Genomic DNA, 25,738 nt, shown 5'->3' with positions numbered 1-25,738 from the left:
ATCACCTCCTTTTCTTAAGATGTACATGCACAGTCAATGTATTGTATTTAATATGTAATAGTTGAATGGAGCCTTTAACATACTTTAGGTAGTTCAATAATTGAATTGTATTAAAAATGAGATAAAATTGAGTCTATGGATGGATAGGTTATTTTATTCAACCTATTTTATACTTTATTTTTTTATAAAGTACTTTAACGTGTCAAGTCTTTTAATTATAATTTTATTATTAACCACAAGAATGTCATTAATTATTTATACTTAAAATTATATATTTATTTATAGCTATACTAAAAAATAAAAATTCAGAGGGGTAGTAAATTGGAACGGATGGGTGGGTCAATCAAATAATTTAAACTGCCAATTTCAGTTTCATTTCGCACCACTATATTACTTATTGTATTTAATATTTGAATGCATACAGACTTTGTTTACTTAATAAAAATTTAAAAAAAAAATTAGTATTTTAAATCATTCATAATTAAAATATTATATAATTGTACTTTAGAAAACTTAGATAAATTTGTGATAAAAAATTAAATATAGCTATAAATACCTTAATATTTTTAATACTACAATAGGTATATTACAAATAATTATTTAACATAATACAATATTAAAAAAAAACTTTTTCACGACCATACTAACATTATTTGTTAGTATGAATCAAGTAATTATTTGTGGATTGATTTTTCATGGCTTGAAATTTTTATGTTAAAAGTCGTCATCATCATTAAGATCATTAAAATCTGAAAAAAAAATAGTTTATTAATAAACAAAAATAGGTTAGATAATACTCATAAAAATAAAATGCACTAAATTACAAATTTCCTTAAATTGACTTTTTTATTTTTACCTAATATACAATTTATTAACATAAATAACATATAAAAAAAAATTAATTTAGAAATTTTAATATTCTTCTTTTATTGCAAATTTGATTTTATTAAATTCAATCAATTGATTTCAGAATATTTTTTCTTTTTTCAGTCTAAACTTAGTAAAGAATTTAGGAGTACAAAATTGGTATTTCCTTAAATGTATTATTTATATAAGTCAACCCGATACATCGATACCCATCTTATCCAATCAATACTATAAGAAAAATATAATCTCACACTCCTGCTGTTTTTAGGTAGTAGAAAAGCTACATAAGTTTTTAAAAGTTAAAATGTATTATGTAACTAATACTTAATTTTTAAATGAAAGATAAATCTATCATATTAATATCAACTATTATTAAGTTAGTTAAGAGTATGTCAGCAAACTATTTATTTTCTCTCTCTGACCCATGCACAACATAGACAAAACACATTTCACAGAATCTTTTTTTTTATGATTTTAACTTTTAAGTAATCTTAGAGTAAAAACACTCATTACAAAAAAGATAGAGAATAATATTTTTGATGGAATGACATATTGATTTGTCTAAATATAGTATCAAAACAATTTAAACATCATTTAAATTTACAACATTATTTTGAAAGTCAAATTCACATTAAAATATAAAATTGATATGGCATTCCCTCAAAAATATTATTATCTATCTTTTTTGTAATGAGTGTTTTTATACTAAGATTAATTAAAAAACAGAAAATATGATTCTGCGTAAATGCGTTTTGTCTATGTTCCACTTGGGCCATAGAGAGAAAATAAATAGTGGGCTAACATCCTTTTAATGAGTTTTATTAAATTGTTCTAAGTTTTCTCTGCTTACCTAGATCAATCAATTAACTTTAAGCTATTATATATTGTAGAAGGTTAAAGTATATTTTGATATATATTATTATTGGATAAATCCTAGTGTTTTATTGCCAATTCAATTTTGATATTTTATAATTGGTATTTTTAAACAGAAACCACATCTAAACAATATAGATATGATAAATATGGATTTCTATAGTACTTATTTTACTATATGGTTATAAGTAGGGTACCAGATCTTTAAATCACCAAACCGGGACGGCATCATATAACCATTTTTTTTTTTTTAGATAAACCTGAAACCGTGCCGATTACATTTTAGACTAAGTCATTTACATAACATATACTACGATAATCAATGATTTATTATTAAATAATACAATATTAAAGTTATCAAGTTATTTTCTCTCAGCTTCCATTAATCAGGACAAATGACAACTCTAGTTATAAGGATATACATCAAAATATATTAATATATAGTATTTTTATAAGATTAATAATGGTTATTATTAATTGTTATAAATTGTGATGAACAGATTGTCATAGCATGCATTCTTAATAACAGTAATGAGTGATGTTTTTGTCATTATTTCCAAAAGTATTGCAAAACCCCATACTGTATACAATTAACTAAACACTATAACATAACTAACATGTTAAGTTATATTATGCTAAACACTAAAAACGTTAAATAAAATTTACTCAATTTTATTATCATACTTTAAATACCTATATCTGGTTTATCCATAAGTAACACAAGATTAAAATTAAAAATATTTTTTTCCCTCGTGTGTCGTTTTAATAATAAACTAATAATTAAATATTAAAAAAACTAAAATAAGAAAAACATTAATTCATATTTTTTGTTTATATTTAAACACATACCATTATAAAAGTCAGCTTGTAGACTTTTTTCATTCATCTCAAATATAACATTGCTTCCAGTCTAAGAACAATACATTTATCATTAATTTAATGATATATATATATATTATGTATTTAAATTACCTCATCATCCAAGTCCATTATGGCACTGGTCCCTTCAGGGAACATTTCATCGGCAACTATTCCAGGCTTCATGACAATATTTGATTGTGTATCGGTACAATAACGATAAATATAAAATTCAATATATTAGCACTTTTTAGTTGTGCTTGTGACAATGAATCGAGACTCCAGACAGTTCAGACTTGAGGAGTGAGGACAGTTATAAATATTATAATCGAGATTATAATCACTCAATGATTGGTCGGATAAAATAAATAATAATATTATCAATAAGGTATGTATTATCACAGAATTTATTCTTGATTATATAATAAATATTTATCTTATTATATAATCAATGTTATCACCACAGATTGGATTAAATCGAATACTGAAAGTAATGTTCGAATTTAAAAATAATATAATATTTTGAATTATTTTGTCTTAATTATGGGTAGTGATGGAATTCTTAAAAATAAACACAAACGAAGAAGAGAATTGAAAAAATATTATAAGCGTAAAGAATTGGATCCAAAAATTTTAAAAACATTACCCGACGAAATACAGAAAGACACTTCATTGTTGAAATATTGGCATTCTAGGTATAGGTTGTTTAAAAAATTTGACCAAGGAATTAAATTAGACAAGGGTAAGCAAAAGATTACAATTCATTATTATACTATTTTTATTTTTGTCACAATGTTGTGAATTTGTTATATTGAACTAAATTGAGCAAAGAATAGTTACTACAAAATGTAACTGTGAATTGTGATAATAAAATAGGGTTAAAGTTTTAAGTGTATTAACCAGAAAATAAAAAAGTAAAAATTACTTTAGTGTTTAAATAATTTTCCATATTGTTTACAGCTAATGTTTACAACAATTGTAGTAAAAATAAAAATAAAATTTTACATTTACCCATGATATAATTATATAAAATAGTAATTTCTAAAGTATTAATTATATTATTATACCATATAGTATTTAAAGTATTTTTACTCTATATGTTATGCTAATTTTTGTTGTAATTGAATGTTAGGCTACACACAAAGCTATATTATTATTTTTTAGAAAGTTGGTATTCAGTGACACCGGAAGTAATAAGTTGCATGATTGCTAAACGATGTACATGTGATTTGATAATTGATGGATTTTGTGGTGCTGGTAGCAATACTATTCAATTTGCATTAACTAGTAAAAAAGGTAGGTAGATTTAATATTATTTTTAAAATGAATTCATCCATTTATAGTTTATCATTTTGAAATTTAAAGCTTTTATGAGAATTCAATTTAAATAATTGAAATTGTTCAGTTATTGCAATAGATATTGATCCGAAGAAAATAGAACTTGCACGAAATAATGCTGAGGTTTATGGTGTATCAGATCGCATAGAATTTATTATTGGAGATTATTATGCTTTGGTTCCCACTTTAAAAGCGGATGTTGTATTTTTATCACCACCATGGGGTGGCCCCTCGTATTCCAAAAAAAAAACTTTTAGTATTGATGATATAATGCCAAGTTACGGAGGTGGTAAATACCTTTATGAATTAACTCGTCAGGTAACTAAAAATATTGCATTTTTTCTCCCAAGGAATATTGAAGACAAGCAAGTATGTTTAATTTTATCTGTAAATTAATATATTTAATTTATGATTTAAGTTTTTACTAATATTCAAACCTCAACACAAATACATTATTACATTATTATTCTTAAAATAATAAAATAACTGGTAGTTAAATTATAACTAATAGCTATATTTATTTTAGTTAATTTTATAATCAACTAAAAACTAGAATGATATTTTATAAAATTTAAAATAATAAGTTTACCAATTATTTGATAATTTAAGAAATTATTTTGAATTCCTCTAATTTGATATAAAAATTTTTCACTTAAGTATATAAATATGATATTATATAATTTACTAAACCTTTAAAAAAATAGAAAATACCCATACAAAATAGTTGAGTTGTACAATACATAGGTAATACAAGTATATTGTTTGTATAAAATATATATAAAAAAATAAAAAAATAAGCACATTTTTTCCAAAATTGTTAAAATATGCATTTTAGATTTTATTAAATAGAAATGATTTCTGGTCTGCTAAAAATTTTGATAATATAGAAAAATCAACTCTTATAATAAAAAAATCCTAATAATATTTAAAAAAAAACAACCAAATAGCGTTCAAACAGGGGCTGGTACCTTTTGTTTTATTGGTTCTGGTATTAAATTATTTCATTAAAAAGTTCTAAATTTAAGTCAAGGGTAGATTTCATGGAGGTAAAAACTAAATTAATAAATAATCATTGTAAAATACAGTATTATTCATTTAAAAATATGGGTTTTGATTTTGGTTCTGGTTATTTGAAAGTATTTAAATTAAATTCTGGGTTGCTAACAAGTTAAAGGTTTTACCATTCTAGAAAAACTTCTTTTGACTTGGTTTCAGTTCCTGGTTCAAATATGTGAATACTATAATCAGTTCAAGTGATAACTTTTAAAAATGTATTAATAATTTATTTATTAAATTGAGAAATTAGTTTAATTATTCATTAATATGTATTGATACATTTTTTTTTGTCTATTTATTAAAGTAAATACACTTTATATAAGAACAATTTTTTTTTTGTTTTTATTTATATATCTAATAATGCTTACATTATGTAATAATTATAATATATGTATATCATATTATGTGAATATTTGTATTACTTAACAAGTGTATTAATTAAATCTATTTTGTTATTTAGTGTGTTTCTTTAGCTGGCCAAGGCAATTTGGCCGAAATAGAAAGTAATTATTTGAACAATATACTGAACTCAAAAACATTGTACTACGGAGATTTAATTAAAACTGATAATATTAGTATCTAAAATAAATAAATAATAACACAATGTTCAATTCATGAATAATTTAAGATTTTGTACCAATTTTTGTATTGATAATTTTTTCATATTTATTCAAACAATATAAGAATAATGATTACAAATTACAATACAATATAGATTAAATATAATTAACAATTTATACTGTTATAAAATAACTTTTATAATGATATGTATGTGTTGCATAAGTGTATGTGATACTCTTAAATTTTAATTGTATAATATTCATTCCTGTAAGCATGTTTTGATTAATAATACAAATAGCATCGCAAAATAAAAATAAATGGTTGTTTTGTGCTTTAGTTTGATATCATTTGTTGCATTTTGATTTCTCAATTGAAACATTTGTACATAAACATAGTATAATATAATATCATTAGCTTACAGAGTAATATATGTTTGTATAAATTTGACATTCTATAAATAGGTAGGCATTTTTAGTTTCATATTGTAAAAATCATTGATGGAGAGGATTAGGTACTTAGTAAATATAGTTGATATAAGTTAGGTAATGATTTTTACATTTTAATCGTTCATGCAATAATAATATTATAACAGTAACACTTAAAATACTACAACTAAAATTGTATAGGTACAATTATATGATGTTGATATAATTGCTCTCATTAAAAAATTAAGAAAGCAGATTTTTATCATCATAATAATTTTCGTATAACTATAGTTTAAACATAATAATAAACTTAACAACTGACAACATTGGTTGTCAAACTTATAACTTTATAAGCGACTGTCAACTAATGAGTATTGAATATAATTCACTTATTTATTATAAGATGAGCTCAATTAGTTATGGTAGTGAGCATCACTTAATTAGAATAAGTACATAATATTCATTATAATAAACCACGAGCATCTACATGTCACCCTAAATTAATTGTTTAAGACAATTTATTTGATTATTTACTACTTAGGTCTTAGACAAAAAATTCACAATTTGATATGTAGCCATGTAAGTCATGTTTGCACCAAACAATATTATAAAACAATTATTTTTTTTGGTAACATTTTATGCTTTCTCTGGCCTATTTTTGAATAGTTCTTCAACTATATGTTCATCAGCTAGTGTTGATATGTCCCCTACTTCTCTGTCATTGACTGCAACTTTTCGTAAAACTCTTCTCATTATTTTTCCAGACCGAGTTTTTGGAAGACCTGGTGCATGTTGAATAATATCCGGCATAGCAAAAGGCCCAATTGATTCCCTCACTAAAGCATAATTATTATATTTGATTAACCAATAAAACTAATGAATACTAACTAACCGGTTTTAATTCATTAAAGTCTGTATTCTAAATTTACCTTTTTTAACTAACTCAGATGAAAGTTTTGGTGTAAAAGCCACACCATGATTAGGAGTAACAAAACAATAAAGACACTCTCCTTTGACAGGATGTGGTCTGGATACAACTGCAGCTTCGGAAACATCTGGATGTTCAGTGAGTACAGATTCCACTTCAGCAGTGCTCATCAAGTGCCCAGATACATTTAACATATCGTCTACTCTACCAGTCACCCATAAATATCCATCTTCGTCCCTTCTAGCACCTATTATGAAATGTGAATTAGGTATTATCTTAAGTTATAAGCTTTGAAGTTTAAACATTAATTTGAATTTACCATCTCCTGTGCAATAGTATCCTGGAAATTTGCTGAAGTAAACTGATTGGTACCGTTCATGATTTCCATATAATGTGCGCATCATACCAGGCCAAGGCTTATTAAACACTAAGTATCCTTCGCCAACTCCTTCAATTTCTTTACCACTTTCATCCAATAGGATTGGTTTAACACCAAAGAATGGAAATGACTATAAATACCAATTAGTTACTTGGTATTTGTTTGAGATAATCTGGTTATATTAAAACACTTACTGCTGATCCTGGTTTCATTGGTGTACAACCTGGGAGAGGAGTTATAACATGCCCTCCAGTTTCAGTCTGCCAAAAAGTGTCTGCTATGGAACACCTTTCTTTACCAATATTTTGGTAATACCACAACCAAGCTTCTGGGTTTATTGGCTCACCTACTGAACCTAATACTTTTAGTGAATCGAGATTATGTCTAAAACAAAATCAAATTATTATTAAAAGCAATAATTTATTAAACAAAGTTTGTACTTCTTCACTGGTTCTTCTCCAAACTTCATTAGTGCACGAATCGCTGTCGGTGCAGTGTAAAACTGTGTAACTTTATATTTTTCGATTACTGACCAGTATCTTCCATTATCTGGATAAAATGGCGTTCCTTCAAACTAAAGTTAAAAAAACATTAACATTAAAAGTTATTCATTTGTATTTTATTTGTTTTATGTTTTCAAATCAATTTTCAATTTCCTAAGTCTTGATTTTAGAAAAATTATTATTATAATTTAAATATTTAAACTATTGATGTTTATAATTGAAAAAAAACTTACTATAACTGAAGTTGCCCCATTTGCTAAAGGTCCATAAACAACATAAGAGTGCCCAGTGATCCAACCTATATCTGCAGTGCACCAATAAATATCCCCTGGATGGTAATCAAAAACATACTTGAACGTAGTAGCAGTGTATAATAAGTAACCACCAGTTGTATGAAGCACTCCTTTTGGTTTTCCCGTTGAACCACTAATAATAATAATATAGTAGTATGTTTTTTAAATTTGAAAAATAATAAATTAACTACATAATTTAAATGTATTTATTCATTTGTCTACGTGTTCGCTTTCTGTTTAATTTGGATTTCGGTCACAAAATAACTAGGTCTATAATTTATTAGTCTAATATAAATAAGTAATTCCTACCTAATATTGAAATAATTCAAAGCTTTTGAATTTAGAAAATATAATCATCAGTAATTCTTTAATATTATTCTACTCATTAATAAAAACATAAGCACGCTTTTACTCAAAATCATTTTCAAAAAAATTTAAATTAAGTACTTATGTCTTATATATGTACCAATGTACTTAGTGCCAACTAACCTCGTATATAACATAAATAGTGGATCTTCTGCAGACATCCAAACTGGATAACAAGAGGGTTCTACATCATCCATTTCATCATGCCACCAATAATCTCGTCCATCAGTCCAAGGTACCTGAAACACAAGATTCATATTACAATAGATCCCTACTATAAGGAATATGAACGAATCCTATCTAACCCAATAGAAATTTTAATTTAGTCCAACCCAACCAAATCCGATACGAGAATCTGAAAATTAATTCTACTCGACTAACAAACAATATATAAATACTTACCGACCAAATCCTAATCGAAAATTAACTAGCCACTAGGTACCGAACATTTTGTGACTAACCCAATCCAAAATAATTTTACAATAATTTGATATCTAATCCTAATTATTTTATTGTTTTATTGGTAGCCCGATTTTGATCTGATCAGAATATTATTTATTTAATTAAACTCGACATCTCGAACAATGTTAAAATGTATGGTTCGAACCATCAAAACCTGACTTTGGGTAGGGGGGCAAGTCTGTGCGGGCTCTAGAAAGTATAGGTACACATGAAACAGGGTTCAAACAAATGTTATTATTTAACAACATGATAAATAAATATGAAATACATTATTGACTTATTGTTTTGTTTAAGACAATAATTTGTTTTAAACAAAACAATAATAGGGAGAAATTAGGTAACTCATACAATACTTCTAGATTGCGCTTATGAGATTAAGAACGTCAGATTATTATTTAATAAAATAATTAGTATTGTGTATAAGTACATCAGAGTGTAGATCTATTATGTCGGAGTTCGATCCATTTGTACCATTTGTTGTGTTCATGGATCTGTGAAGTCGTGGTAAGTGACGAACTACAATACACGTTGAAACTTCATGGCCAAAATTTTTGGCTTTGTCCATTGCTAGAATGTGAAAATAAATATTTATTTATAATTTGATTTAATACGCGTATCTAAATTTATTACCAATATCGCAAAGGCTTTTGATGTTTAACAATTTGTCTCCTCTGTATACGCTATCAGCAGTCACAAGAACCTTGCACTTACAATCGGCCATACGTTCTGCTAGCGAATCAGATGAAAATCCTGCGAACTAATATCCAAAAATATAAGATTAGGTATGAGCTATTCAACTTTATAGAGTAATTATTAGTTTCTATAGTTTATAGACTATGAGAACTACATAATTAAATTACAAAGTAATATGAAAATAAAACTAGTATTATAATTATTTAAGAATTATATTGATTAATGTTTTAAAAAAAAAAAAAAATTGATCAATAAAAATCTTTGAATTATTTAAATACCTAAGTACCTAATAAGTTTTTTAAATTTAATTTTTAAAACAATATAGATTTGAATGAAAATATTTAATATTGGATAGGTACAGACTACTTATGTATACAATCATTAATTAATATAATGATTAATTTAGGTATTTGTAGATCGAATATTATATTATTGTGTACTTGTGTACGTGAAAATGTCAGGATCCTTCTATTACTATTTAGTATTTAGATATTAGGTACAACTGATATAAGATAGGTACTTTATATAATTACCTATGTCCTAATATAGGTTTTTAACAGCTTATTTTCGACTAACTATGTAGGCACCAGCTAGGCACACCCAACTAAATATAATCATATGAAATATCAAAATATCCATTGAATATGGTCTATCCACGTCGTTATTTTGGTTTGAATGTTTTGAAATAGAATCCAACTATATTTAACAATGTATGAAGGTGAATAATGAGTGACTTACTGATAACTAATCAACTATCGAATTAATTCATTGCAGCTCAGTAGCATAGACAGGAATTTTAATTGGCTAAAAAAAAACTAGCTAATTTTCGTAAAAAAAAATTATAGTATTAGTTTTTAATATTACTGATATTAATTATTTAAATATAAAATTGAGTTCACACTTAAGTATTTGACACTTCACAAATTACATAAGATTATCATTTTTTCTATTATCGGTGTAATGTATGAAGTATATATTAATATAAAAAATGGTCATCGGGGGGATCGAGATCCATCCCCCATATTCTTCCGTATCAACGCCCATGTTGCTGGTTGGTATATTTGGTATACAAATTATACAATGTAAAGGTTATAATCAAGTACCTACAGAGTCAGTCAGAGTGATACATCTAGATACCTACCTGACCGGTACTTAGATGTTAAATATATAATACAACATTATGTCTAATATCTATTATAAACTATAATATATACGGCTGTATATCTACTACCTAGGTACCTATTATATTTGAATTAAGGATAGGATCTAACATTTCGGTGGAGTACGATTATTCGTAGTGCCGGAATAATAAAGAACGTAATTTTGATTATTCAAAGGCGCGAGATTGCGCATGACAAAATTGGGTACGATATTGCCAAATGTTCAAAAAATCAACTTTAAATCATAATATTATTTTTAATATTTAAATATAGATACAATTTACAAATACATCATTAAAAACATTTAAACATTAACAAATCTTCTTTTGTAATTCCTTTAATTGTCTAATGGCATCTTCTAAAGATGTAAGGAGGGAAGTGTCATTGTAGTAATAGAAGTTTAGTTAATTTTATTGGCCACTAGATATAGAACTTGTAGTTTTTCGTTTGCAACTTTCTCGTAAAACTTGCCTTTCGATTTTTGAGTTGAATTCACAGGGTGATTATGCTCATTATAGATGTACATTGATTTTTGCAGCACCCCCATTTGGCATATCCATCAACCCGTTGTTTAAACTCTAAAGTATCGAAATTTGTGCCCATTCACAACTAACAAATCACTTCCTCTTTCTAAAGTTATATGGTGAATTTCATTTTCCATTTAAAAAATAAATATAAAATGTTAACATTGCGAAAAAAAGACGTAGGCTGACACCGTTTAAACATAATTTAGGTATATTTGTACACTATGGGAATTTACAAAAGATATATTGTAGGTAGTATGAAGTATTCTGATTCATTATAAATGTATGATCTAAAATATAACCAATTACTTCTTACTTTCTTATAGTGATGGGAAGTTTGTCTGTATCGGTAATAATAATTAATAAGTAATAAATTATCTACTATAATAACGTGTGAATTTACCGTAAATCTATATATTTGGCAACGTTGTTTAGAAGTAAAAATAATATAGCGCGCGCAGTCGTACGCCTAAAAAGGTACCGCTGATAAGGACAGCGGTGCAATTGTATTGTATGTTTTTGTGTCCAGTTATATTTTAATTTACCAATCTAAAAATTACCCAAGCAATATGCTAGTATATCTATAAAGATAAATTATTATTATTATTATCTGTTTACATCATTACATGTATACAATGTATTATCCTATTTTGTATACTTATACCTTAGTCGGCCAGTCACAGCCTATAAAATGCGTTTAAAACTTACAACAATTGAGTGAACTGCTCCGATTCTTGCACACGATAACATAGCAATCACGATCTCAAAAATCATTGGCATATAAATTGCGACACGATCACCTTTAACTACACCTTTGGATTTCAATACGTTTGAAAACCGGCATACTTCTTCTAAAAGCTTTTTGTATGTGATTTTACTATAGTCTTCCGGATCATTGCCTTCCCTAAATAATTAAAACAAATTTTATGAATTAATGATATTAAAATATTATTACTGATTAATTTATGTATATTTATCTAAAATAATTAGATAAGTAACGATTTTTATTATATATTTTAAATATCAACCAATCAATCCATGAAAATATAAAAAATATTATATAATAATTAATAGCAATACACCTAAATAGAATATAGAAACGTGATTATATATTATATATTTATGTTTCTAATGTAGATATTAAATATTTATTTTTATGTTGGAAATTAAATTATGTTTTTGAAATTGTGTTAAAATGTACAGCACGTAAAGACTTAAGTTTATTAAAAAGTAATGTCAATTGTTTTCATAAATTAAAATCATCCATTTTTTTATAATTTAGGTACTTCTCAATAGATAAATATTTATGTTAAATACTCGAATAAACGAATTTTCAATTTTACAATATAATAATAGTCGATAAAAATAGTTAACAAGCCTGATATGCGTTTTTGTGATGTTGGGCCTACGCCAGTTCAATTGATAAGGAACATACTTTTTTTATAGGGTGCATTAATATATTATTTACAAAATAATATGTACATGGATATTGGATAAATGAGTAAAATGACGGGTTAAGGAAATAAAATGACTGTAGAAGTGTACACTTTTTACTTTCCATAATCATTTTTAAGTTACGAATATGCTAAAATCGATTAATTAAGTCTAAAAACTTGATCATAATATTATGAATAACTGTGTTATATATTTTTATTGTAGTATAAATTCATCATATGCTATTAAGTATTAATTTAACTTACCTATAAGTATCTATTCCGTAAAACGATACAACGCTGGATATAATTTAGGTACATTATCTATCTATCTATCTATCTATCTATCTATATATATATATTATTAGCTGCACTTATTGGGTATTGGCATTTTGCACAGTTTAATTTCCTGACATTTAATAAGCTTCGAATATAATATTTTTTTACGGTTAATCGATTTTCTTGAGAGTAACAAAGGTATCCTACCATAATTAACAACGTATGTAATAGTAAGACGATAAATAGAAAAAAATCTTCAAATTGTTTTTAAACCAAATTTATATTTAAAGGATAAATAAATTAATAATTTATACAAAATCAAAACTATAGAAAATTAATGTGTAATTACTGCATGTCAATTGTTAGTTATTATATACCTGCCTGTAAAATTTAAAATTTAATAAATAGTATAATTTTAAATCGGCAATGTTTGATAATATGGGTATTGTTTTGTAATGTGATGATTATGGATTTTTTAAAAATATTTTACTATACATTTATAAGCAATATAAACATTGAAACATATTGTGATTAGTAAATGGTAGGTAGTGGATATCAAACATTTTCATTGTTCAACTACCATTAATGTATTAGTAATTTGATTCGAACATATGATCAACTACATTGACAATTTGTCGTTATAAAAATAGATCTTAGATTTTACATTTTTATTTGATAGGTATGAAGAAATAAAAATAGTTAAGTAATTAATTATTAATAATATGATTAATATTATTTAAATCAATTTAAATATGTAAGATGTTGTTTTAACTTACAGTATTTTCTTAACTGGAATAAAAAACATTCTATACCAAAAAATACGAAAAAATAGCTTATATTCATTAATTTTTATTAACACGGTAAAATTAAATAATTTATTATAAATAAAAATAAATTTTAAATTATGTAAGAAAGTCGAAAGATCTGTTTTTAAAATTTGAGTGCAACATTTTACAAACACGTTGACCTTATAACCTTCACTTTTCAAACGTAAAATAGTACATCGTTCATCGAATGAAAATCAAATATATAGCATGAGATGAAAACGATTGATTTATAAATGTTAATTGTATTCCCTAATCTGTTATAAAGTATAAACAATATTTATAAAATTATCGTTGGTTTGAATAAAAATGCTCTGCAATAAACGAAAAGTGATGATTATTTTGTTAAATTTTATAAAATTCTGTAAGTATTTTCAATATAAATAAAAAATGCTTTGACAGAGAAAAAATTATTATATAATTTGTATATGAATAAAAATCTGATTGAATGAAGATTAAATATTTTATGATTAAAAATATATTACATAATATGAATAATGAATGGATAATTAAGATAATTATAAGTGTTACAATTGTTTAAAACATCATAATAATTTATAAACTATAAATTAAATAGAATAAATAAATTGTTTGCAATTTACTTATAATCAATACTGGATATATTCATTACCTACTACAGGGTTAGTATTTGTATGTAGATGAAAATTATAAAAATATGATAATTAGTTAGTAGCATACTATTTTAATTTATAATAAGTAATTGTATTAATATTACATTTTAACATTTTGGATGAGAATAAAAACTATTATATAGTATATAGGTATAGTATACGACATGAAGCTGGTAAAAAATGTTGAGATTAAATCCTTCATATAATGTTAAGCGAATGTGTAAATAAACAATTTATTAAATTAATGAAAGTAACATAGAAAATTGTAGTTTGAGACTATTTTTAGCACTTACCTATACCTATCTATAAGACTATAATAAGTTTACGATATAATTAGTTATATTAATATAATTAGTTTCTACAGTTAGGCAAACTCAAAGATTACTTTCATTTCTTAATCCACCACATGGGACTTAGAGTGCTTATAATATTTTTAAACTATAATCATAAGCACAATTTGAGTTTTTAATTTGGGAGCCATTATAATTTGCATGTATGTACTGTGTGTATGCTCCCAGAGATATAAAGGTGGAAGAGGATAATATATACAAACATCAACAAATCTTGAAAATGTTATTGCTTAGTTCTTCAAGTTATCATTAAAGAAATTAAAAATATCGAAAATATTGTTAACATTTTTAAAATGTTTTAAGATAAAATTTTGACAAAATTCAAACGTAAAATAATGATTTTTCTCTTAAGCGAGTTAAACTGTTTTATTATAATACATTTCAAAAAAACAACCGTATAAACTTGAAATATTTTTTTATACTTATAATTTGAAAATATTTTAATTAATTTTAATTTTTTAAACTTTCTCATTCTTCTAGGTATATCTACTAATTTGTAAGATTTTAGCAGGTTACGCTTTGAATTTTCTTCAGATTTTTGCTTCAAGCTAAAGTTTTTCATTCAGCGGCCCATTTTTCTTGATTTGATCGATTTCTGGTTTTTTATAAAAACAAACTCTTTGTAGGATGGATTAAAATCTATTATCCGTATCAGCTAGGTCCAAGATCCATTGTTTATCACGCAATTCACAACAATTCTAATATGTTCTTTTAAAATTTGATTTTGTAGATCGTAAATAAATTTTAATAACTTGAAATATTATTTTAAATTTTAATACAAATTTGAAATATTTTAAAATACACGTACTCTACTTTGCGTCTTTGCACACATTGACGACCGTAATAGTATCGTATTATATTACACTGCTGTCGCAGTGTATAATAGTAAACTTAAAATTAAAACTATCGATGCGTTATCGTGGTCCAATGTCCATATAATAATTATTAAACATAAGATATATAACTAAAGTAGGTAATATAAACATAACACATCCTATTTTCTATACCCTTATTAAAGTTATAAATTATTATATACCTTTTAATACTTGATAATTTATGACTACAACTTGTAGACTTAAAATTGTCATCGATATCGTTCGTTGACACGTTATCTCGGTATTGTATCCACATGATGAGTAAGTACAAAATATGAGAAATTAAAGTAGTATAAACATTACGTACCTACCTATTATTTTATATTTTTTATGTTTACGATTATATACATAAATCTATAAGTTGTAATCTAATAATAAAATTGGCAATCATTCATTACCTAATTCGGGATTTTTGTTTCCGTAAAATGGTTTTTCGTAAATGATTTTTTGGGAATACGTATTCGAGAAAACGTATGTATATTACTCAGTAATAACTAATGACTTAAAACCAATTTAATATTATTCTCAAAAATGAGTTCAATCTACCGAATTAAAAAATACTTGTTATAATAATATAACACTAATCCTTGTACTAATCCTTTGGTGTCATTCACAGAATAAATTTTCGTTTTCAACGATTGTCCATTGAATCATTTTAATTAAATTTTTTAACACGTCCACTTTATTGGCCGAAGAAGTATACTTATAACATATGGGAATATAGGTACCTGGTATCTATAATATAACAGAACAAATTCCCCGTTTTTTGTATTCAAGACTATCATATAAAATATACAGAATTGACCATATTACTACGTAGCTATAAGCTATTTATATTTTAATATTATATTGCACATTCGTGATAGATCAAACATATCAAACATATTATAAATCGTTGATTATATAATTTATAATCGATATTATAGTATAATAAAAATGATATAATACTTATATACTAGCGAACTTATGCAGTATAGTAGTATTAATATTATCTAACATCGAAAAAATAGAATTTGAATGAAAATCAATTCATCTTTTATACTAATAATATTAATATTAATTAGTGTATATATCATTTTATCTAATAATTATGATTTCTTTATATTTTTCCATACGAAATAAAATATAAATAGGTACTATTATTTAAGTTAAAAACATATTCTTATGACGAGTAACTAGTTTCTTCAATAATAACATGCTTATGGGCACAGATGTGTTTTCTCCTGTAGTCCTACGTCAAATCGTTATCAGGGCCGTCCCTAGAGCGGAGTGAACAGGGCGCTTGCTTCGTGCCCCGTTTTCATAGATACAATAAAAAAAAAGGCAAGTTGATGAGCAAAAAAAAAAATGTACATATCATTTTTTTTAAGTAAAATTATAAAAGAAAAGGCCATCAACTTAGCTATAATCTCTATATAAAAATAAATTGCTGACCAATTAAAATATAATGATATTAATATATTATTGATAAATTCGTGGATTTAAAAAGTAGAAAAGTTAATTTTTAATACATTTTTATATTGTACCTATTAGTATAATTTTATATTTATTGTCTATTTTGTCAATATTAACATTTATCATTTGCCATGTTACGTTATTAATTTATTTAGTTTTTAATATTGTTGAAGGTGCAACTGGTGCAAGGTACTTTATTTGTTTAAACTATTTGCGCACATTTAAATTTCAAATTTGGGGAGCTATATATATACAACTGCCAATTGACGCGTGATAGTGACATTTAAGACATTTTACTCTGCCCCGAGCCCCGCAAATCATCAGGACGGTCCCGATTGTTACAAAGGTATAACATGGGAAGTTATCGTTCAGCGGAATCAATTTTGAGTTGATACCTACATATTAATACTTCAATGCATAATTGACCTATTAACTACAATATACAATTTAAAAGTATAAGGTTATTGCCCGTGTTCTCTTTGTTTATTATATATTTAAAATAATAAAAGGAATGATAACGATAATAATTTTTATTTTTTTTACATAAAAATGCGGTGATAAATTATTATTATGCCAGAGACTTATATGTTTAATAAACTAGCTTTAAAATTAAAATATCAAAACAGCTGACTTGATAACACGGATAATAATTTTGCCTTTAAATTTGATTTACTTTGATATTAATCAAATTAACAAAATATATTTTGATGAACTCGTATGTAAGAGTGTAAGACAGAGGAAACAAACGCGATCGAGTAACACATCCTCTTAAATCAATACTATTTTATTAGTTTTCTTATATATACATAAATAATATATTATTATACTTTTTTTTTAATTTAGACAATTAAAATATAGTTAAGAAATCATAGAAATATCTATAATTATTCTACAATACTCTGCAGTTGAGTCAGACGAGTGAGTTATAAACACACTATAGTTACGCTTGTATAAATAATATGATTAATTATATTATCGAGATGAATTTGTATTGGTTAAGAATTAAATGATTTAGTTATAAATGTATTGATTTTACGATGATGTGTATACTTTATTTATTTTTTTTTTGTGTCTAAAAACATTTTTTATAGCAAAAAAATGCTTCAGTTTTCAAATTTTAAAGTGGTTTCGGTTAGTAAATTGGATTTTGTTTATACTTTGAGAGTCAAAAAAATCATTTACTTTTAAAAATAATCGAAAATTACAAAAAAAGTTACGATAATTTGTTAAAATTGTAATAATAGATATGTAGGTATTATTAAAATAATAATTATTTTAAAAGTTAAACTGTCTTTGCTCAGAATAGTTTTTCTATCATTTACGTACAATAATTTTTTTGAATTCAGACTTGACATATCTTTCATATTATAATCTCTAATTTAGTGACATACTCAATGACGAGGTACACTCGATACTAATTGTACAGCAATGTTTACCCACTTGATGGTTTTTTTATGTTTAAATTACATTAATAAAATCAAAATAAACCCTTATTTGAGCAATTATTATAATATAATAATAAATAGGTTAAGTATTATAAACGTACATTTAAGTATAGGTTTGTTATTTTCTTTTTAACTTTAGACAAATTTAGTACTACTTGATCACTTACGAGTAAAAAATGACCATGAAGATTAGGTATATAGCTATACACAGAGGTGTTCCCAATATTTTTTTTGAGAGTATACTAAGACTCTAGTCAAGGTGAAGATCCATGATTTAAACAAGGGAGGGTAGAATGATACAAATAGAACCTTTTTTTAAGTATTTAAAAATACTCATAAATCTTTTTAAAATAAAAGTAATAAACATGAATATTTAATAATATACAAATATTTTTACTGTGGTCTATAATTATAAAGGATGTGTTAAAAATATGAAAAAAAAAATCAAACTTTTAAAAAAAGCTTGAAATTACCTTTATAAGTCAATAAAATATGAAAATATACAAATACTAAAAAATTTAATTAAATAAATTGTTAAAAAATAATTTCTGCATCTTATTTTCGTCGTCTATTTCTTTTCTTTCTTTACCTCTAGGAGTGGAAACGGCAGAACGGTGATCTCTTAACCAAATTTTAATATAAGGTCTAGGATTAAAATCTGCAATTGAAGGGCCATTGATAGAGATGAACATCAAATCTGACACATTTTCAATGTTTAAGCTAGTCCTTAAATCAGTTATTGTCAAATTCATATCGGAAAACCCTCGTTCACAATCAGCTGTTGAAGTTGGGAGTATATTTAATGCTTTCATGAAACTAGAAAAAACATTTCTTGAACGGAAGTCAACTACACTTTCAAATTCAGAAAAACCTAATGTCCGTGATACTCTTTTAACTTCATCTTCTCCCTTTGCATCATTAATTGCTACTTTGAACACTTCATCAATTACCTATAAAATAAAAGACGATTTATTAAATATTCATTTATTCTGTTTAAATAATCAAAATATTGAAATAAATTATCAAAATAATAGTTTTTTTCTTTACCTGAATGTCTTCTAGCATTGTTTTATTTTTTGAGTCATCAAATAAGCGTTGACGCATTCTGTCTACTAAATTTTGCAAAAATTGTAACCTGTTAATCCCTCCTGATTTTGTCATTGTAATATTGACACCTTTGTTAATTCCTTTCTGAATAGCTTCTATAATTTCCTTTTCTTTTTCCCCAGGTTCAGCTTTCAGACTTTCTAAAATTCTAATCGTTCTATTTATCTCCGACTGGGCACGCATTAGAGTTGTTTTTCTGGACTGTAATATACAAGATAACATTGCAAGCTCAGAAAGAACATCGTAAAAAAGTCCAAGTTCCTCCAAAAAAGAAGAGGATTCTAATTTTTTTTTTATGCCATTTGATGTCACATCATGTGTTTTACTAACATGTAAATATATTCCCGGATAATTATTCCATATGGCTTTTATAGTTCGAAAACTGCTTGCAGACCAGCGTACATTCAAAACACGACCTATTTTTTTCATTTCAATGCCTACTTCAACACAAGATTTATCTAAACCCATTGAATTTTTAGGACTTTGATGATAGTAAGCGTAGAGTTTGTCCATTAGACTTTGGAAACGAGAGACTCCAGTACAATCTTTTATTACGTCATGTACTGAGAGTTCGAGGCGATGACATAAACAATGCCAGGTAAATAGATTCGGAATTTTTTCGCGTAGTTTAGTAGCAACTCCAGCTTTCTTACCCGTCATTACACTTGCTCCGTCACTGGCAAAAGCAATCCAGTTGTTTAATGCAAACGATGTTGATATCCCATTACATTCTAAACTTAACCAAATAGATTTTTCGATAGTTTCAGCATCTTGTCTATCTAAGTCAATCAGGTCTAAGAATGCTACAACCGGCGATTCTACGTCAAAATATGATGAAATATACAAAATTAGTGTACATTTGGTACTCAGCGTTGTTGATTCGTCAATCATTATGGTAAATTTCGAATTCGACTGTATAAGGCGTAAAATAAGTCGTTTGCGCATCTCCTTTGCAATGACGTTTACCATTCGAGTGGCAGTTATTCTGCTATGTAAGGAAGATCCCATGTCCAATCCATTGATTTGTTGTAATTGAACAAGTTCTTCAAACTGTTTAAAGGGACGGTGATTTTTTGCCAAGCAATATACAGTTCTAAAAAGTCGCGTATTGGAATCAATCTCTACTTCAGATATACGTTCGAACATTTTATCTAATACTTTGTCTGAGCTTTTTTTCAATATGTTTTCAGCTAACACATGAGCTTTGCTTTCTGAATGTTGTTTAATTTTATTTCTTAATGAAGCCAGTTGATTTGTACGATTACACCCAGCAGCTATGATTTCAAAGCCTACCCACTCAGAAGAAATTCGAACTTTGCTATCGATGTTAGATTTTTGAAAATTGATACTATTTTTAGCTTGAATGCAATTATTACATCCTAGTTTCCCATTTTTGCTACTTAACCATGAGTTTTTCTTTTGAAACTCTATTACCTGTTCTTTTGTCCATAATGCAGGCCAAATTTTGGAAGTATCCCATACATCTTGTATTTGATTATCGATTTGACTATCACTAACAAAATTATCTTCATTGGGCATCACTAGCTCGTGTGAACTAGTAGCACAAATGGCAGTATTAGTCGCATTTTTAGGTTTTTTTTCTCGGGGCATAAAAAAACTATCAAGTGTTCCGCTTTCACGTTTAAAATTCGAACTCATATTTTGATAAAAATTTAAATAACACTTTATACAGTAAAACAGATTAGGATAGTTAATTAAACTCAATTAAATAAATTAATAAAACTGCTCAAATAAAATGAATACGTTAGTAAATAATAATTAATAAAAGAATTAAGAACTTATTCACGGTAAACACAAACGGTAGATCACACAACGCACAATCGATTTATAAAAATAATAAAATGTTACAAGTCGGCGGTAACGGATGTACTGATTAAATTAATCGTGTTCAGAGTCAGACGCATTTCCATCATCTAACGCGATAGTTCGTTTCTTGTTTTCTGAGAATCTAATAATAGTTGTAAGATATAAGTGTCATATTTCCGTTATCAGCGTCATAAATAATAATTGACTTTCGTAGCATTTTCTGAGTAACCAAAACCAGTTTTTTTTTGTATATAATTTGAGAGTATACGCAGTATACCCATATTTCTGACAAAATATCTTGAGAGTATACGGCGTATATGTAGTATACCCTATGGGAACACCCCTGGCTATACAAGTACCTAAGTAATAACTTATAATTTATTGTAAAATAATACAAAAACACGAAACTGTAATACGATTAACTCGTTAACCTTCAATTACTAAATCTATGAGTAGATAATATTATGTTATCATTTTAAGCATAAATTATAAGTTTCGATTATTTTTAAACTTAAGTAGTATTTTAATTAATAATAATTTAAACAAATGTATGAAATATTTTAAATTAAGTTTTTAAATAAAAAAATAACGCAGATAGATAATAAATCCTGCAAAGCAATAATAATAACAATTTTTATATTTACAGAAATGAATTTTAATTACAATAAAATAAAATGACAGTATAATATATGTGTATATACATATTATATGTGACAAAGATAGATGTAACATGTACCTGTGTTTTGGTAATGTCTTAAAATTGTATATTGTAAAATATATGGTTAGTGTAATAATAATATGATTCACTAAATGAGGTTATGTAATTTCTATTACTTGAACAGTAAAGTAAGTATTTGGTATATGCCAACTTTCGATTTTATATTAGCAACAAAAACAATAATAATTAAAAACTAATTTAATATAGTTTGGTAGGTATTTAATTAATTTATCGATTTTTAAGTAGGTATACTGTATGGAACATAAATATTTATTTTTACTTTATACCAAATTATCAAATATTTTACCATAGATTTTAAATACAATAATTGTATTTTAATTTACCTTTAACCTTTGTATGAAGGATTGTATTAAAGCGAATTATTTTAGTACCTATTTAACTATCGGTGATCATATTATATTAGTTTAATATGGACTTTACAATGTATTTAATATAAATCAACAAATTGTATTTTTATTATTTAAATTTTAAATTAACTATCAAACCATTAAATCATTAAACTTAAAATGATTATATCAATTATTTTATAATAAAATTTATATAGGTACCTAATAAAATAATTTTAGCTATTTTGTTACAGTTTATTTAACATAATATTATTAGGAACTATTCCGTGATAAAGTCATGTATATACAAGTACAATTGTAAAAAATGTGTAGGTACTATAAATACTTAGGAACCAAACTCAATATCTGAATCAAATATAAGACCTCTCAATTGACCTATAACATGTAGTTATAACTCCGAGTAGATATTACAATAGTTTAGGTTTGCTTTATTACTGACACGTGTATAAGTCAAAAAAAAAAATAAAGTACATTATTCAAATTAATCTACTTAGTAAGTAGGTAACTAGTTTGTTTATTCGTTTATTAATATTTATGAACATTGAACGTCAATCGAATTATATAGGTATAGGGAATATTTATATAGGACACTGTTGTCCAGAATCGGAACATTCGTTATTCGCATGCTACGTTCATACCATTAATTATATAGTTTATATTATAATATAATAACCATATCATATTAATAGATTAATCCTTTCAATATATTGATTCTTTAAATGATTATTTTCAGAGATTAGGTCTTAAAATATTACCCATAAAGTAATGTAACAGCTATGTAACAACCCTTGTAAATGGAAAAATATCTACATAAAATAAAAATCAAATAAGTACTCCTTATTGTATCAAAGCTTAACCTTGCAGTTTAAATGTTCTAAACTGCTACATACAGCAACAATAAGGTAGCTACTGACTTGCGCATGCCCAGTATTGGTCGCCGCTTGTTAAATGAAAATAAAAATTTCTAAATTTCAAAATAAAGTTTTATGAATAGCAGTCAAAGCATTGGTTTATAGTGTTTATACAAAAATAAATAACTGCACAATGTAACAGGATTACTTGCCTGTCAATATGGATAATTAATTAATATAAAAATGTCCAAAATAACCTAAATAAAGCAGAAGGAACCTCGAAAGGAACTGTTTGCTATAAAACATTTAAACCTAGGCTAATATTACCACGCCTATACCACAAAACATTTTCCTAGAAGATTAACTAGATTAGTCTAGATAACTAATAAAGAAGATAATTTTTATATTTATTTGTATTTGCTCTAGGTATTTATAGTAAATTTAAAAATATGTAAAAAATATTTCATTTTTTTAACAGTTTACTAATTGAATTTAAAAAAATAAAACAAAAATTTATTTAACATCAGTTATCTTAACTTACCAGTAAAAAGCTACTTTGTCACCCATTCCGTTACGCACGTTCTTGTCCAGTAGGTTGTAGCACAAGTTTGTAGTAGCGCCTTCCATCCATTTAATTTTTACGGGTCCGTGATTAATGTTGAAGTTATACGAGTAAAAATTGTTGATGTCGTACGGCGTTTCCCAGTGAAATTGTGCCGCAATTTCCGACCAAAATTGCGTGGTCGACTCCAATGATTTATTGTGCATTTCCCGATACTGTTCCATAGACTTGATATGAGCCTTCTCGGATGTCGCGTGATATGGAAGGTATACGCTTTTCGACATTTTGCAGCGTACCTAAACAAATTTCGGCTGGGAGAATAAACAAAAAACTTAAGAACACAATATCAACTAAAATTGTGAGTAATGAAAATAAGGGAAAAAATACAACGATAAAGATCAATAAAAATCACGAAAACTAGAACTACACGACGGACGACCAAAAAAAACACACTACTCCGCGGACAGGCGCCACGCCACTGAGTACTGACTGCAGGCTGCAGCGCGTACACAGTACGGAAAACATGTCAATATTTCACCCGCCGAGGCCGCCGCTGCCACCTCTACGAAAACAGTGAACCAACATTGCCAATAATACGCGCGTGAATATCGTCTAGAATAGGTATAATATTATATTGCTTATAATTTTTAGTTATAATTTAATAATGTTTACCTATATTATATTGTTTTTTTTTTTCATTCAAAGGAAATGTGAATTGAGATTATCTAAATGTTGCTGCTTTGACTAAAATTTTCATATATTTATTACGTAAATTTTAAACAATATACAAGCCCTACAGACACCACTTGATATGATTACATTGAACAGGAAATCAAGTCAAAAATGATATTATTGAAACACGTCTTGTCCTTTAATATGTCATATATTATATATATATACACCTATAGATGGATGTTTGAAATATGGAATTATAAGATTGTTACATCGAGTTCTCCAGGTTTTGAGTTTTTGTTTTAAATTCAATTAACACATAATAACACCTGGGAAACACGATTACTTCCTGTTGTACGATAAAAATTTAAAATATTAAATGACAAAATTATATACTTAATTACTTAATCATTAACATTTATTAGCCAATTGACTTGCGATAGTAAAATAGCATATCAATTTTTTAAATTGTAATCAAAATATTTGATCTTAAATGTTTTATAACTAAAAAATGTATTAAACTGCAATAAATTTAAAATGTATTAATTTATAATTATAATATTATTTAATGTATAAAATAAAGTTGTGTTTTATTTTTCCATGGTAAAAAACGCTTATTAACTCACGATCGAATAAACTATTCAATTTTGCGTGAAATAATATTATAACTGGTTACTGGTATTATAATAATGTGTCTAATAATAAATTATACATTTTGATTTTTCAAATGATAACCGTAGGCATATAATCAGCTTTATGAAAGGTAGTAATAATATAAAATATGCTATATGATATATTGCAGATCAAATTTGAAACTATATCAGAATATATTTAATCATATTTTATAAAACTTGTATTTATTACCCATTTAACCTAGTTGACTAATTATAAAATAAATAAAAACAAAAATACTATATAATTATTTAAAACTAAAATAACAGTCCCAGTGTGATATCTAAATGACAAAATACTTAATGCGTTCAAATTTAAACATATTCAAAAACATATATATTCAGGATCGGTTTTAGGACAAGGTAATCATTAGGTATAGATA

General features: G+C 25.9%; 4 protein-coding genes across 5 annotated transcripts; 1 reads left to right on the top strand and 3 right to left on the bottom strand.

Annotated features, from left to right (window-relative positions):
- Positions 1–207: 207 nt before the first annotated feature.
- Positions 208–2,956, bottom strand: LOC113553619 (COP9 signalosome complex subunit 9). Its single transcript, XM_026957026.1, has 3 exons — positions 2,713–2,956; positions 2,590–2,650; positions 208–749 (listed from the first exon to the last, which is right to left on the bottom strand). Exons 1-3 carry the CDS (start codon positions 2,782–2,784, stop codon positions 715–717), a joined length of 168 nt encoding a protein of 55 aa, XP_026812827.1. The 5' UTR covers positions 2,785–2,956; the 3' UTR covers positions 208–714.
- A 109-nt stretch (positions 2,957–3,065) lies between these two features.
- LOC113553536 (trimethylguanosine synthase-like) lies at positions 3,066–5,628 on the top strand. 2 transcript variants are annotated; one of them, XM_026956905.1, is made up of 4 exons: positions 3,066–3,340; positions 3,763–3,894; positions 4,004–4,254; positions 5,453–5,628. In XM_026956905.1, the coding sequence occupies exons 1-4, from the start codon at positions 3,142–3,144 to the stop codon at positions 5,573–5,575; spliced, it is 705 nt and encodes a 234-aa protein (XP_026812706.1). In that variant the 5' UTR covers positions 3,066–3,141; the 3' UTR covers positions 5,576–5,628. The 2 variants fall into 2 exon arrangements, with proteins under 2 accessions (XP_026812706.1, XP_026812705.1); XM_026956904.1 differs by having other exon boundaries at positions 4,004–4,305.
- A 102-nt stretch (positions 5,629–5,730) lies between these two features.
- LOC113555090 (acetyl-coenzyme A synthetase) lies at positions 5,731–24,503 on the bottom strand. Its single transcript, XM_026959419.1, has 11 exons — positions 23,992–24,503; positions 11,995–12,190; positions 9,540–9,666; positions 9,337–9,476; positions 8,571–8,686; positions 8,022–8,214; positions 7,726–7,859; positions 7,480–7,669; positions 7,226–7,415; positions 6,908–7,153; positions 5,731–6,814 (listed from the first exon to the last, which is right to left on the bottom strand). Exons 1-11 carry the CDS (start codon positions 24,294–24,296, stop codon positions 6,615–6,617), a joined length of 2,037 nt encoding a protein of 678 aa, XP_026815220.1. The 5' UTR covers positions 24,297–24,503; the 3' UTR covers positions 5,731–6,614.
- LOC113555091 (E3 SUMO-protein ligase KIAA1586-like) lies at positions 19,007–21,260 on the bottom strand. Its single transcript, XM_026959420.1, has 2 exons — positions 19,627–21,260; positions 19,007–19,529 (listed from the first exon to the last, which is right to left on the bottom strand). Exons 1-2 carry the CDS (start codon positions 21,223–21,225, stop codon positions 19,098–19,100), a joined length of 2,031 nt encoding a protein of 676 aa, XP_026815221.1. The 5' UTR covers positions 21,226–21,260; the 3' UTR covers positions 19,007–19,097.
- Positions 24,504–25,738: the final 1,235 nt, after the last annotated feature.

Source organism: Rhopalosiphum maidis, chromosome 2 (assembly GCF_003676215.2).
Source record: "Rhopalosiphum maidis isolate BTI-1 chromosome 2, ASM367621v3, whole genome shotgun sequence".
Taxonomy (NCBI): domain Eukaryota; kingdom Metazoa; phylum Arthropoda; class Insecta; order Hemiptera; family Aphididae; genus Rhopalosiphum; species Rhopalosiphum maidis.
Note: the sequence above shows the minus strand (reverse complement) of the source record. Positions and strands in the feature narration are given on the sequence as shown.